The sequence below is a fragment of the Hyla sarda genome, unplaced genomic scaffold (assembly GCF_029499605.1).
Source record: "Hyla sarda isolate aHylSar1 unplaced genomic scaffold, aHylSar1.hap1 scaffold_2833, whole genome shotgun sequence".
Lineage (NCBI taxonomy): Eukaryota > Metazoa > Chordata > Amphibia > Anura > Hylidae > Hyla > Hyla sarda.
This window is the reverse complement of record NW_026609538.1, coordinates 12,138-28,243: the sequence shown is the minus strand read 5'-3', so window position 1 is coordinate 28,243 and position 16,106 is coordinate 12,138. Positions and strand designations below refer to the sequence as shown.

Genomic DNA, 16,106 nt, shown 5'->3' with positions numbered 1-16,106 from the left:
AGATGAAGGTAATGGGCAGGTCTGAGGAGAAGATACTGATAAGATGAAGGTAATGGCAGGTCTGAGGAGAAGATACTGATAAGATGAAGGTAATGGGCAGGTCTGAGGAGAAGACTGATAAGATGAAGGTAATGGGCAGGTCTGAGGAGAAGACACTGATAAGATGAAGGTAATGGGCAGGTCTGAGGAGAAGATACTGATAAGATGAAGGTAATGGACAGGTCTGAGGAGAAGATACTGATAAGATGAAGGTAATGGGCAGGTCTGAGGAGAAGACTGATAAGATGAAGGTAATGGGCAGGTCTGAGGAGAAGACACTGATAAGATGAAGATAATGGACAGGTCTGAGGAGAAGACACTGATAAGATGATGGTAATGGGCAGGTCTGAGGAGAAGACACTGATAAGATGAAGGTAATGGGCAGGTCTGAGAAGAAGACACTGATAAGATGAAGGTAATGGGCAGGTCTGAGGAGAAGACACTGATAAGATGAAGATAATGGGCAGGTCTGAGGAGAAGACACTGATAAGATGAAGATAATGGGCAGGTCTGAGGAGAAGACACTGATAAGATGAAGGTAATGGGCAGGTCTGAGGAGAAGACACTGATAAGATGAAGGTAATGGGCAGGTCTGAGGAGAAGACACTGATAAGATGAAGATAATGGGCAGGTCTGAGGAGAAGACACTGATAAGATGAAGATAATGGGCAGGTCTGAGGAGAAGACACTGATAAGATGAAGGTAATGGGCAGGTCTGAGGAGAAGACACTGATAAGATGAAGGTAATGGGCAGGTCTGAGGAGAAGGACACTGATAAGATGAAGATAATGGGCAGGTCTGAGGAGAAGATACTGATAAGATGAAGGTAATGGGCAGGTCTGAGGAGAAGACACTGATAAGATGAAGATAATGGGCAGGTCTGAGGAGAAGACACTGATAAGATGAAGATAATGGGCAGGTCTGAGGAGAAGACACTGATAAGATGAAGGTAATGGGCAGGTCTGAGGAGAAGACACTGATAAGATGAAGGTAATGGGCAGGTCTGAGGAGAAGATACTGATAAGATGAAGGTAATGGGCAGGTCTGAGGAGAAGATACTGATAAGATGAAGGTAATGGGCAGGTCTGAGGAGAAGATACTGATAAGATGAAGGTAATGGGCAGGTCTGAGGAGAAGACACTGATAAGATGAAGGTAATGGGTAGGTCTGAGGATAGGACTCTAAGATGAATGTGAGGAAAGTGTTTAAAACTTTGGTTGAAAGTTTATAGTGTCGTAAGGGAGTACTTTGGGACATAAAACGTATCCACTATCCTAAGGATAGGGCAGAAGTGTCAGATAATGGGGAGTCCCAGCGATCTGACACTTCCTCTCCTTAAGCTGGTGGATAGGTTTTTTATATCCCGGAGTACTCCGTTAAGAAAACATCTGTGCCAGTGGATAATGCCTCACAGTTTAGGGTGCGTTCACACGCCCATCTCTTCCCATTTTATTACCCGTTTAGGTTACGTTGTTGCTGTTTGTTAACGGATTACAAATGGTTGTAATGTTTTGGGTTTTTTTTTACAATCCTTTTGCCCCTGTCTGTGCTCATTTCCGTTTTTTTTTTCTACAGGAGAAAAGACGGTACATGCAGTATTTTTTTTCTCCCATCAAAAAAATGGAAGAAAAAAAGCCTTTAATGTCATTTGTTTGCATCCGTTTTTTCAATCCATTTTCTGATCAGTTTTTACATCTGAGCATGTTCAGAACAAGAAAAAAAATATTTTGGTTTATTAACTGAACAATAACGGGTCCAAGTCAATAACATCAGTTTGCATCTGTTATTGTCCGTTTTTTTTTTTTTTAAAGTCTGTGTTGTTGTCTGTTTTGACTGATCTAGACGGCCGTGGGAACGCAGCCTTAGAGATCTCATGGCCAGAAAGGCAGAGGACTCTCGGGAGAGTAGAGATGAGCGAACTTACAGTAATTCGATTCGTCATGAACCTCGCGGCTCGGCGGTTGATGACTTTATCCTGCATAAATTAGTTCAGCTTTCAGGTGCTCCGGTGGCTGGAGACTCCTAGGACTGTATCCACCTTTTCCAGCCACCTGAAAGCAGAACTAATTTATGCAGAATAAAGTCAGCAACTACCAAGCCAAGAAGTTCATGAAAAATCAAATTACTGTAAGTTCGCTCATCTCTACTGGAGAGCTTGGTGGACTTTCCAACATGGCGGTCATTTGTTCTGCTGAGCCATTTATATTGCTCTAAGGGTCTCAGCACCTGCAAAGGTAAGGCGAGGGCTATCCTAAAGGCGTGGAGATGGGGCTATGCTATCCTAAAGGCGGAAACATCTGCATAATGTCCAGAAGCCTCTAAGAAAACCAGTGACCTCCAATATTTCTAGTGGAAGGGCAGAAGACTTCAGGGTGTTTGGGGGGGGGGGGGGGGGATTCAGAATAGACTCTCGCTGAATCTCCTCTGTGGGTCTGTGATCACCTGGTGCTTATGTCTGTGGCTATCTTCTCTGGACATCTTCCTAGAAGAAAAGACTAGAAGAAAAGACCATAATCTGTTGGTGCAGTATCCGGTCCCAACAAAGGGAAAATGGATCGGATGGGCTCTTCAGGGAGCCAGTGAACATAAATTGGTTTTAAAACCTCCTGTGTGTTATTTCCTGTTCCTTCTAGGACCAATGGGCATACTTCTGTCATTATTAAGACGCCTATAGTGAGCTGCAGGGGTTATAGCACAATAAGCATAGTGACAGCCTACCAGCTCTACTGCTGGTCTCACATGACAAGGGCCCCTCCATGTAAGTCAGCAGATGCTCAGACCTTCTAATGAATGTGACTTTACATAGATTGTGTGTGTAATTTGCAATATTCTTTTAGGTCCCTGCTCGTGCTGAGGAGATTACAATCCCTGGAGATGTGACCCCAGAACGGGTGCCCACCCACATCGTAGATTATTCTGGTAAGACGTTATGGGCCTTCTCCAAAGAGTCTTCTATGAGTATAGTCCAGACATTGGGTAGAGCACTGCGGTGAGCTTGTATGCAGTCCAGATATTGAGTAGAGCACTGCGGTGGGCTTGTATGCAGTCCAGACATTGGGTAGAGCACTGCGGTAGGCTAGTATGGAGTCCAGACATTAGGTAGAGCACTGCGGTAGGCTAGTATGGAGTCCAGACATTGGGTGGAGCATTGCTGTAGGCTAGTATGGAGTCCAGACATTGGGTAGAGCACTTCGGTGAGCTAGTATGCAGTCCAGACATTGGGTGGAGCACTTCGGTGAGCTAGTATGCAGTCCAGACATTGGGTGGAGCACTTCGGTGAGCTAGTATGGAGTCCAGACATTGGGTGGAGCACTGCGGTAGGCTAGTATGGAGTCCAGACATTGGGTAGAGCACTGCGTTGGGCAATTATGGAGTCCAGACATTGTGTAGAGCACTGAGGTGGGCCAGTATGGAGTCCAGACATTGGGTAGAGCACTGCATTGGTCAATTATGGAGTCCAGACATTGTGTAGAGCACTGAGGTGGGCCAGTATAGAGTCCAGACATTGGGTAGAGCACTGCTTTGGGCAATTATGGAGTCCAGACATTGGGTAGAGCACTGCGTTGGGCAATTATGGAGTCCAGACATTGGGTAGAGCACTGCGTTGGGCCAGTATGGAGTCCAGACATTGGGTAGAGCACTGAGGTGGGCCAGTATGGAGTCCAGACATTGGGTAGAGCACTGCAGTGGGCTAGTATGGAGTCCAGATAATGGGTAGAGCACTGCAGTGGGCTAGTATGGAGTCCAGACATTGGGTAGAGCACTGCGTTGGGCTAGTATGGAGTCCAGAAATTGTGTAGAGCACTGAGGTGGGCCAGTATGGAGTCCAGACATTGGGTAGAGCACTGAGGTGGGCCAGTATGGAGTCCAGACATTGGGTAGAGCACTGCAGTGGGCTAGTATGGAGTCCAGATAATGGGTAGAGCACTGCGTTGGGCTAGTATGGAGTCCAGAAATTGTGTAGAGCACTGAGGTGGGCCAGTATGGAGTCCAGACATTGGGTAGAGCACTGCGTTGGGCAATTATGGAGTCCAGACATTGGGTAGAGCACTGAGGTGGGCCAGTATGGAGTCCAGACATTGGGTAGAGCACTGCGTTGGGCAATTATGGAGTCCAGACATTGGGTAGAGCACTGAGGTGGGCCAGTATGGAGTCCAGACATTGGGTAGAGCACTGCAGTGGGCTAGTATGGAGTCCAGACACTGGGTAGAGCACTGCAGTGGGCTAGTATGGAGTCCTGACATTGGGTAGAGCACTGCAGTGGGCTAGTATGGAGTCCAGACACTGGGTAGAGCACTGCAGTGGGCTAGTATGGAGTCCTGACATTAGGTGGAGCACTGCAGTGGGCTAGTATGGAGTCCTGACATTGGGTAGAGCACTGCAGTGGGCTAGTATGGAGTCCTGACATTGGGTAGAGCACTGCAGTGGGCTAGTATGGAGTCCTGACATTGGGTAGAGCACTGCAGTGGGCTAGTATGGAGTCCTGACATTGGGTAGAGCACTGCAGTGGGCTAGTATGGAGTCCTGACATTGGGTAGAGCACTGCAGTGGGCTAGTATGGAGTCCTGACATTGGGTGGAGCACTGCAGTGGGCTTTGTAAGAAGTCCAGACATTGGGTAGAGCACTGCAGTGGGCTAGTATGGAGTCCTGACATTGGGTAGAGCACTGCAGTGGGCTAGTATGGAGTCCTGACATTGGGTAGAGCACTGCAGTGGGCTAGTATGGAGTCCTGACATTGGGTGGAGCACTGCAGTGGGCTTGTAAGAAGTCCAGACATTGGGTAGAGCACTGCAGTGGGCTAGTATGGAGTCCTGACATTGGGTAGAGCACTGCAGTGGGCTAGTATGGAGTCCAGACATTGGGTAGAGCACTGGGGTGAGCTTGGAAGGAGTCCAGACAATGGGTAAAGAGCTTGTAAGAAGTCCAGACATTGGGTAGACCACGGCAAGGGTCTTAAATGGCATTAGCATCTTACATCTTTTTTTTTATAAAATGTAGATAGTAGCATTATTTGTAATATACATTGGTTAAATGTATACCTACCCCCACACTTCCTGTATTTTGTCCCGCCCTTCCTGTTTTTTGTCCAACCTTTCCTGTGTTTTGTCCCACCCCCACACTTCCTGTAGTCTGTCCCACCCCCACACTTCCTGTAGTCTGTCCCACCCCCACACTTCCTGTAGTCTGTCCCACCCCCACACTTCCTGTAGTCTGTCCCACCCCTACACTTCCTGTAGTCTGTCCCACCCCTACACTTCCTGTAGTCTGTCCCACCCCCACACTTCCTGTAGTCTGTCCCACCCCCACACTTCCTGTAGATTGTCTCTACACAGACAAACAGGCTATAGCTGCAGTGACAAGACAGGATTCTTCACCCAAAATGCTAGACTTTTTATAAGCAATGTGTATTACAAATCATGTTATTATCTACATTATATAAATGTTTCTGCACATGGCGGTGCCCATTTAAGGGGAGACGTTATTAGGTGTCTGGAGTGGAGCGATAATATTTATTGTGTTCTCTGCAGAGTCTGAGCAGACGGATGAGCAGCTGTATAATGAGATCTCACGGGTAAGACTACACCCCCCTATGTCTGTATATCCCTGCGGTGGGGCTCCTCCTTGCTCCCTGCTCAGTAATACACTGCTTTATTATTATAATTATTATTATTCTGTTCTTGGTGATCTAGGCGAATGTTATCTGTATTGTGTATGCAGTCAACAACAAGAACTCCATAGACAAGGTGAGCAGGGGTGTCCTTCCCCTCCTCCTTAGTCTCCTCCCCTTACTCTGTCTGCTTCGCCTCTTCCTCCTCCTGTGTCTCCTCCCCTTCCTCTGTCTACTCCGCCTCTTCCCATCTAATCCTCCACCTCTGGTTATTCCTCCTCCTCTGTTTAGGCCTTCTTAGTCTGTCTGCCCGGTCTCTTCCCCCTTCTGTGTCTCCTCCTATTTCCTCCCCTTACTGTCTCCTCCATTTTCACTGTATGCTCCGCCTCTTCCCCCCTCCTTTCTCACCTTTTTTCTCTGTCTTCCCCTGCTTCTTTCCCCTGCTTCGTTCTCCTTCCTCCCTCCTTCCTCCCTCTTTCTTTTCTTCTTCCTCACTCCCTCCTTCCTCCCTCCTTCCTCCCTCCTTCCTCCCTCCTTCCTCCCTCCTTCCTCCCTCCTTCCTTCCTCCCTCCTTCCTCTCTCCTTCCTCCCTCCTTCCTCCCTCCTTCCTCCCTCCTTCCTCCCTCCTTCCTTTCTCCTTCCTCCCTCCTTCCTCCCTCCTTCCTTTCTCCTTCCTTCCTCCCTCCTTCCTTTCTCCTTCCTCCCTCCTTCCTTTCTCCTTCCTCCCTCCCTCCTTCCTCTCTCCTTCCTCCCTCCCTCCTTCCTCTCTCCTTCCTTCCTCCCTCCCTCCTTCCTCTCTCCTTCCCTCCTTCCTCCCTCCTTCCTCCCTCCTTCCTTCCTCCCTCCTTCCTTCCTCCCTCCTTCCTCCCTCCTTCCTCCCTCCTTCCTCCCTCCTTCCTCCCTCCTTCCTCCCTCCTTCCTCCCTCCTTCCTTCCTCCCTCCTTCCTCCCTCCTTCCTCCCTCCTTCCTCCCTCCTTCCTCCCTCCTTCCTCCCTCCTTCCTCCCTCCTTCCTCCCTCCTTCCTCCCTCCTTCCTCCCTCCTTCCTTTCTCCTTCCTTCCTCCCTCCTTCCTTTCTCCTTCCTCCCTCCCTCCTTCCTCTCTCCTTCCTCCCTCCCTCCTTCCTCTCTCCTTCCTCCCTCCCTCCTTCCTCTCTCCTTCCTCCCTCCCTCCTTCCTCTCTCCTTCCTCTCTCCTTCCTCTCTCCTTCCTCTCTCCTTCCCTCCTTCCTTTCTCCTTCCTTCCCTCCTTCCTTTCTCCTTCCTCCCTCCTTCCTTTCTCCTTCCTTCCTCCCTCCTTCCTTTCTCCTTCCTTCCTCCCTCCTTCCTTTCTCCTTCCTTTCTCCTTCCTTCCTCCCTCCTTCCTTTCTCCTTCCTCGCTCCTTCCTTTCTCCTTCCTCGCTCCTTCCTTTCTCCTTCCTTCCTTTCTCCTTCCTTCCTTTCTCCTTCCTCGTTCCTTCCTTCCTTTCTCCTTCCTTCCTTTCTCCTTCCTTCCTCCCTCCTTCCTTTCTCCTTCCTTCCTCCCTCCTTCCTTTCTCCTTCCTTCCTCCCTCCTTCCTTTCTCCTTCCTCGTTCCTTCCTTCCTTTCTCCTTCCTCGCTCCTTCCTTTCTCCTTCCTCGCTCCTTCCTTTCTCCTTCCTTCCTTCCTTCCTTTCTCCTTCCTCGTTCCTTCCTTCCTTTCTCCTTCCTCGTTCCTTCCTTTCTCCTTCCTTCCTTTCTCCTTCCTTCCTTTCTCCTTCCTTCCTTCCTTCCTTCCTTCCTTTCTCCTTCCCTCCTTTCTCCTTCCTTTCTCCTTCCCTCCTTTCTCCTTCCTTCCTTTCTCCTTCCCTCCCTTCCTTTCTCCTTCCTCTCTTCCTTTCTCCTTCCTCGCTCCTTCCTTTCTCCTTCCTCGCTCCTTCCTTTCTCCTTCCTTCCTTTCTCCTTCCTCGTTCCTTCCTTCCTTTCTCCTTCCTTCCTTTCTCCTTCCTTCCTCCCTCCTTCCTTTCTCCTTCCTTCCTCCCTCCTTCCTTTCTCCTTCCTCGTTCCTTGCTTCCTTTCTCCTTCCTCGCTCCTTCCTTTCTCCTTCCTCGCTCCTTCCTTTCTCCTTCCTTCCTTCCTTCCTTTCTCCTTCCTCGTTCCTTCCTTCCTTTCTCCTTCCTCGTTCCTTCCTTTCTCCTTCCTTCCTTTCTCCTTCCTTCCTTCCTTCCTTTCTCCTTCCCTCCTTTCTCCTTCCTTTCTCCTTCCCTCCTTTCTCCTTCCTTTCTCCTTCCCTCCTTTCTCCTTCCTTCCTTTCTCCTTCCTTCCTTCCTTTCTCCTTCCTTCCTTTCTCCTTCCTTCCTTCCTTCCTTTCTCCTTCCCTCCTTTCTCCTTCCTTTCTCCTTCCCTCCTTCCTTCCTTCCTTTCTCCTTCCCTCCTTTCTCCTTCCTTTCTCCTTCCTTCCTTTCTCCTTCCCTCCTTTCTCCTTCCTTTCTCCTTCCCTCCTTTCTCCTTCCTTCCTTTCTCCTTCCTTTCTCGTTCTTCCTTCCTTTCTCCTTCCTTTCTCGTTCTTCCTTCCTTTCTCCTTCCTTTCTCGTTCTTCCTTCCTTTCTCCTTCTTCCTTCCTTTCTCCTTCCTTTCTCGTTCTTCCTTCCTTCCTTCCTTCTTCCTCTTTTTCCTTCTTCCGAACTGTAATGTTGTGCTCTCTTTTACAGGTCACCAACCATTGGATTCCTCTCATCAATGATCGTACTGATAAGGATAACAGGTAATGTGTGGGGGCCCTGGGGTATGAGACTCCCTCTTTGATATACTCCACATGTAGTGGGAGGGGTTCCTCCTTTCTGTGTTATCACATGTTCTACCTCCTCTCTTAGGGTCCCCCTTATCCTGGTGGGGAATAAGTCTGACCTCTTGGATTATAGCAGCATGGAGACCGTCCTCCCCATCATGAACCAGTACTCTGAAATTGAGACCTGTGTGGAGGTAAGATGGCCGCTGAGAGGATGTGACACTCACAGGAAGTAGACCCAAATCTTGAATTGCCCCCTTTTAACCCCTTAACGACCACGGATGTAAATGTACGTCCTGGTTTGGCGGTATTTCGTGCACCAGGACGTACATTTACATCCTGTGTATGACCGGGAGGAGCAGTGCTCGCGTCATACACGGCAGTATCCGGCTGCTATCAGCAGCCGGGGACCCGCCGGTAAAGGCCGACATCTGCGATCGAGCAGATATCTGCCATTAACCCCTCAAATGCCTTGATCAGTACAGATCACGACATCTGTGCAATGCGCATGTTAAAATAGATGATCGGATCCACCGCCGCACTGCCGCGGTGATCCGATCATCTGTAATGGTGGAAGGGGGTCCCCTCACCTGCCTCCGTCCGTCTCCCGGGGTCTCCTGCTCTGGTCTGAGATCGAGCAGACCAGAGCAGGAGATAGCCGATAATACTGATCAGAGCTATGTCCTATGCATAGCATTGAACAGCATTAGCAATCAAAGGATTGCTGTAGATAGTTCCCTATGGGGACATAAAAAGAGTAAATAAAAAAATAAGTAAAAAAAATTAAAAAGAAAAAGTAAAAAAAAAAATCCCCTCCCCCAATAAAAATGAAAATTGTCAGTTTTTCCCATATTACCCCCAAAAAGCGTATACATTTTTTTTTTATAGACATATTTGGTATCGCTGCGTGCGTAAATGAGGTGAACGGCGTAAACGTAAAAAAAGGCCAAAAATGCTGCTTTTTTGTCCCATTTTATTCCCCCAAAAAAGTTTTATATATGCAAATGTGATATCGATAAAAAGTACAGATGACGGCGCAAAAAATGAGCCATCATACCGCCCTATATTTGTAAAAATGAAAAAGTTATAGGTGGTCAAAATAGGGCGATTTTAGATGACTGATTTTGTACAAACAGTTTTAGATTTTTTTTTAAGCGGTACAAAAATATAAAAGTATCTAGCCATGGGTATCATTTTAATCGTATTGACCCACAGAATAAAGAACACGTGTCATTTTTACTGTAAATTGTACAGTGTGAAAACGAAACCCTCCAAAATGTGCAAAACTGTGGTTTTCATTTAAATTTCCTCCCTAAAAAAAAAATTGGGGGGTTCACCGTACATTTTATGGTAAAATTAGAGGTTTCATTGCAAAATTCAATTGGTCACGCAAAAAAGAAGCCCTTATATGGGTCTGTACATGGATATATAAAAGAGTTTTATGGATTTTAGAAGGCGAAAACTCAAAAATAAAATTGGCCTGGTCCTTAAGGTTAAAATGGGCTTGGTCCTTAAGGGGTTAAGGACCACGTTTTTTTCTGTTTTTGCACTTTTGTTTTTTCCTCATCACCTTCTAAAAATCATAACTCTTTCAATTTTGCACCTACAGACTCATATGAGGCTTATTTTCTGCACTAACAATTATACAAGTATTTATACAATTTTTGCAAGTTATTGTAACAAACACCACCAATATGGCAGAAAAACATAAGAGGCCCAACACAAACACACAACCACCCAGCCCCAAAACATACAGGGCAAGAACGCCTCAAATCGACCTACGAAGTCATCCTAGTCGGCGAGTCAGCCGAGACATCGAGCAACAGTCCATACCTTCTCAAATTTCTTAGGGCATTTACAACTCTGATATAACTGAGCATATTTATTTACCAAAGTTGTCCAACAAGATAGCGGGGGGGAAAGGACGTGTCCTTCCAAGTCATGACTACCACATTACGGGCACAAAACAGGAAGCGGATCAGCAAGCGTCTATGTGTACTACAGATCAACTCATTAATGAACCCAAGCAGACATACTGCAGGGCTAAGAATAAAAGGGAAGTCCAAATGATCAGCCAAAAACCCCAGCACCATCTTCCAAAAAACAGGAACGACGGGACACTCCCAGACCGCATGCAGAAAGGTACCAACCTCCGAGGAACATCTAAAGTACACGTCAGATGGAGAAAGCCCAATACACTTAAGCTTAGCAGGGGTGTAATACAACCTCAAAACATAACTAGATTGGATCAGCATGTCTCTACTGCTAACCAGAGTTGAATAATAAGATCCCTCAACCTCCTTCCACTGACCCTCCGTCAGGCCCGGGATGTCCACCACCCATTTAGGAAAGGAGAAGGGGAAGGCCCCAGTGACTGGAGAAGGACATAGGACTGAGTAAGAGGTTTAGTGAGGTCCGTGGTGCCCAGCAGAACGCCACATCAGAGAAAACGGGTAAATGCCAGAGAGCCAAACTGTGCCCTAACCACATGCCAGAGCTGAAAGTACCTAAGCAAGGCACTTCCAGGGATGCCATATCATTCTCTCATGTCCAAAAAGGATAGGAAATCCTGATCCTCCCGGAACAAGTGAATCACAAATTTGACACCATGAGACCCCCAAAAACTGTCCTTCTGTAACCCATGTACATTCCCCCACAAGGGTGCCCTAGGAGAAACCAGAGGCTGCGGAAATTTGAGACCACGGACCACACCTTAGTAAACTGAGGAAGAGGAAAGAAAGAACCGGAGTGATACCTGTAAAGAGTATTGGTCAGAGCTTCATAGGATCCCATAAGCGCACCTGCCATAGCCGTCGCCGAGTTTGACAAATCCAGATCGATCCACCATGCTGCTTAGACCAGCTGGGAGGCAAGGAAATGGTTATATACATCAGGGACAGCCAAGCCGTCATGCCACTTAGGAGCCTGGAGAAGGGCCGACCGAGTCTGATAGGTTTCCCCTGCCAATAGAAGGATCCCAGAGCACCACACAGTGCATTGAAGTATTTCCTAGGAGGAACAACAGGGGCTAAGTGAAAAAGATATAGGAACTTTGGGAGGTAGATCATTTTAAATATATTGATCCTGCCAGCAAGGGAGAGAGGGAGTGTAGGCCATGCAACCAGTCGCTCCAAAGTGGAGTGCAGAAGTGGCTCCAAGTTCAAAGGAATATAGTCTAGCAGGGACAGAGTCACCTCCACTCCCAAATAGCGGAAACGAGGAACCACCTGCACCCCAGCCGGGAGAGAGGGTGGGAGAGGGACCCCAGCCGATAGAGCCATCAGGGAGGACTTAGCCCAGTTAACCTGCAAGCCCGATACTGCACCAAATCGACTAAATCCATAAGGGACAACAAGGAACCCTCAGCATCCACCATGTATACTAGAGTATCATCTGCATAAAGGGAAACCTTCTCAACAATAGACCCCCTGGGAATCCCACAGATATCCGGATCCCTAGGAATGGCTGCCACCAAAGGCTCTATCACAAATAAAAAAGGAGAAAGCAGGCACATCTAAATTAGTGCGGATACGGGCCCTAGGATGATCATACAGCAGGCGAACCCAAGCACAGAATCGGGAACCAAACCAAAGATTACCCAGCACACCACAGGACAGTGTCAAAGGCCTTGTAAATAACTAGACTAACAACCTCCCCTGTTGGAAAGCCCTCACCCACCGCCGCTATGTTAAGTTGCAACCGCTTCACATTAACATCAGGAGCCCTTCCCGGCATAAACCCCATCTGGTGAGGATGAATGATCGCATCTATAACCCCATATAGACGAGTAGCCAAGACTCGAGCCAGAATCTTAATATCAACATTCAAAAGGGAGATAGGTCTATAGGAGCCAGGTAACACCGGGTCTTTTCCAGGTTTAGGAAGCACAACGATGAACGCCTCTCTCATAGAGTCTGGAAGGGCATCGGCAGCAGCTATGGAATGAAACCTAGTCAGACTGTACCAGTCACCTACCAACCCATCCAACCCGGGGGTCTTCCCATAAGGAAGAGCCTGTATAGCCTGAGCCACCTCCTCCTCAGTAAAGGGGGCATCCGATGCCTCTGCCTGACCTCGACTAAGCGTGGGAAGGGATAATCCCTGTAGGAATGAGATCCTTTCCCCCTGACAAGGCAGAGGAGGGGCCTCATAAAATTCCTTGAAAACAGAATTAATCATCTGAGGATCTGTCACTACCACACCATCACTACCCCTAATACAGGGAATGGAGGCCAGCGGGCGATTTGGATAGGGGATAAGATGTCTAAGCACCGGAGTACCCCTTTAAGGACGCAGGCCTTTTTTGCACATCTGACCACTGTCACTTTAAGCATTAATAACTCTGGAATGCTTTAACTTAAGAATTTGATTCTGAGAGTTTTTTTTCGTTACATATTCTACTTTGTTAGTGGAAATTTTTGTTGATACTTGAATCATTTCTTAGTGAAAAATGCTAAATGTCATGAAAAATTTGAAAATTTAGCATTTTTCGAACTTTAAAGCTCTCTGCTTGTAAGGAAAATGGATATTCCAAATAAATGATCTGTTGATTCACATGTACAATATGTCTAGTTTGTGTTGGCCTCATAAAGTTGACATGTTTTTTCTTTTTGAAGACATTATAGGGCTTTTTAGTTTAGCAGCAATTTACCAATTTTTCATGAAAATTTCTAAACCGGATTTTTTCAGGGACCAGTTCAGTTTCGAAGAGAATTTGAGGGGTCTTTATGTTAGAAATCCCCTATAATGGACCCCATTATGAAAACTACACCCCTCAAAGTATTCAAAATGACATTCAGAAAGTTTAACCCTTTAGGTGTTTCACAGGAATAGCAGCAAAGTGGAGGAGAAAATTTAAAATTTTTTTTTTTTTTACACTAACATGTTCTTGTAAACCCATTTTTCTTCATTTTACAAGTGGTAATAGGTAAAAATGTCCCCCAAAATTTGTAACCCAATTTCTCTCGAGTAAGGAAATACCTCATGTGTATGTCAAGTGTTCGGCGGGTGCAGTCGAGGGCTCAGAAGGGAAGGAGCCACAATGGGATTTTGGAGAGCGAATTTTGCTGAAATGGTTTTTGCGGGGCATGTCACATTTAGGAAGCCCCTATGGTGCCATAACAGCAAAAAAAACAAACACATGGCATACTATTTTGGGAACTACACCCCTCAAGGAACTTAACAAGGGGTATAGTGAGCCTTAACACCACACAGGTGATTTAAGAATTTTCGCTAAAGTTGGCCGTGAGAATGAAACATTTTATTTTTTTCACTAAAATGCTGGTGTTACCCCAAATTTTTCACTTTTATAAGGGGTAATAGGAGAAAAAGCCTCGCAAAATTTGTAACACAATTTCTTCTGAGTATGGAAATACTCCATGTGTGGATGTAAAGGGCTCTGCGGGCGAACTACAATGCTCAGGAGAGAAGGAGCGCCATTGAGCTTTTGGAAAGAGAATTGGGTTGGAATTGAAGTCGGGGGGTCCTTATGCGTTTACAAAGCCCCCGTGCTACCAGAACAGCGGAACCCCCCCCCACATGTGACCCCATTTCTGAAACTACACCCCTCACAGAATGTAATAAGGGGTACAGTGAGTATTTACACCCCACTGGCATTTGACAAATTTTTTTGAACAGTGGGCTGTGCAAATGAAAAATTTAATTTTTCATTTTCACAGGCCACTGTTCCAAAAATCTGTCAGACACCTGTGGGGCGTAAATGCTCACTGTACCCCTTATTACATTACATGAGGGGTGTAGTTTCCAAAATGGGAATGTTGGGAGTTGTAGTTTTGCAACAGCTGGAGGCACACAGGTTGGGAAACACTGAGTAAGGAAACAGACAGTGTTTCCCAACCAGAGTGCCTCCAGTTGTTGCAAAACTACAACTCCCAGCATGCCCGGAGAGCCAAAGGGCATGCTGGGAATTGTAGTTTTGCAACATCTGGCCCTTCAGATGTTGCTGAACTACAACTTCCAGTATGCCTGGACAGTCTTGGCATGCTGGGAGTTATAGTTTTGCAACATCTGGAAGTGCACAGTTTGGAGACCACTATATTGCAAAACTACAACTCCCAGCATGCCAAGACAGCCTTTGGCTATCTGGGCATGCTGGGAGTTGTAGTTGTGAAAATCACTTACCAGATTTTCACTGCTGCATTCTGCTCCCGCAGGTCCAGGAGGAGGTGGCACCCCTGCCATCTTGCTCCTATACTTAAGGATGATTGGAGCGGGCTCTGACAGCACCGATCATCCCTATTTTCTGGGCTATTGGGTCACCAGAAAAGCCGTGATTCGCCAGTCAGAATTGACCGGCTAATCACGGCGATCGCTGACAAGGGGGGGGGGGGGGGGGTCTCAAGACCCCCCTGTACGATATGCTGGGATGGCTACTGATAGATATCATCAGTCATCCTGTTCCAATCACCGTGTCTGGAGACGCGGTGATCCAGGAAAGCTGCGCCGTAAATGTACAGCGCTGTGAGCAAAGTACTTCTTAGCAGCGCCGTACATTTACGGTGCTCGTCCTTAAGGGGTTAATGTTATATTTCTTTAGCTCAGACATTTACGCACGTGGCGATACCACATATGTTAATTTTTATTATGTTTTTATATCTTTTATATGGAATTTGGGAAAAAGGAGGTTAATAAAGTTAATAAGGAAGGGGTTAATGTGTTTTGTTTTTTTTTAATTAAACTTTTTTTTTTTTACACTTTATTAGTCCCTTAGGGGACTTTTAGTAGGAATCATTAAATTCTTCCTACAGATCAGTAGGGTTCCATAGAACCACATTGATCTGTGTGACCTAGTGCAGCCAAGCTTTATCAATGCTAGAGTCGGGGACCCGCACGGAAGCAGAGGTAAGCCCTCCGGCTTCCTCCACAGTGGACCCCCCCACGATCACGCTGCTGGGGGGTGATCCACCCCAGAGGGTTCAAAGCTTCCTTTAGACGCCGCTGTCAACTTTTATAGCGGAGATCTAAAGGGTTAATAGCCAGCCGCATGTCACCTATTAATGCCGCCCCTCAGCTACAAGAATCAGCTGAGGGCCGTCCGGTATAACGCGGGCTCGAGTCATGCCCGGTTAACGCCACGTGGAGGAGTGTAGACGTCCGAAGGGGTTGTGGTGTGTGTGTCCGGTCAGTCCTCACCATGTCTCATCTCTTCCAGTGTTCAGCCAAGAACCTGAAGAACATCTCTGAGTTGTTTTACTACTCACAGAAGGCGGTGCTGCACCCCACCGGGCCCCTTTACTGCCCCGAGGACAAGGAGGTGAGGGGGTCACCGGCCCATAACAGGGGAGGGGGTTATAGGGGCACCCGGTATATACATGGTGGAGGATGATGGAGACCTGCTGTGATCTTACAGGTGGGGGGGGGAGGGGTTATAGGGGCACCAGGTATATACATGGTGGAGGGTGATGGAGACCTGCTGTGATCTTACAGGTGGGGGGGGGTGTTATAGGGGCACCCGGTATATACATGGTGGAGGGTGATGGAGACCTGCTGTGATCTTACAGGTGGGGGGGGGGGGAGGGGTTATAGGGGCACCCGGTATATACATGGTGGAGGGTGATGGAGACCTGCTGTGATCTTACAGGTGGGGGGGGGTGTTATAGGGGCACCCGGTATATACATGGTGGAGGGTGATGGAGACCTGCTGTGATCTTACAGGTGGGGGGGGTTATAGGGGCACCAGGTATATACATGGTGGAG

General features: G+C 47.4%; 1 protein-coding gene across 1 annotated transcript; it reads left to right on the top strand.

Annotated features, from left to right (window-relative positions):
- Positions 1-2,109: 2,109 nt before the first annotated feature.
- LOC130326324 (mitochondrial Rho GTPase 1-like) lies at positions 2,110-15,735 on the top strand. The gene is made up of 7 exons (XM_056553350.1): positions 2,110-2,166; positions 2,877-2,958; positions 5,569-5,612; positions 5,731-5,784; positions 8,314-8,366; positions 8,476-8,584; positions 15,562-15,735. The coding sequence occupies exons 1-7, from the start codon at positions 2,110-2,112 to the stop codon at positions 15,733-15,735; spliced, it is 573 nt and encodes a 190-aa protein (XP_056409325.1).
- Positions 15,736-16,106: the final 371 nt, after the last annotated feature.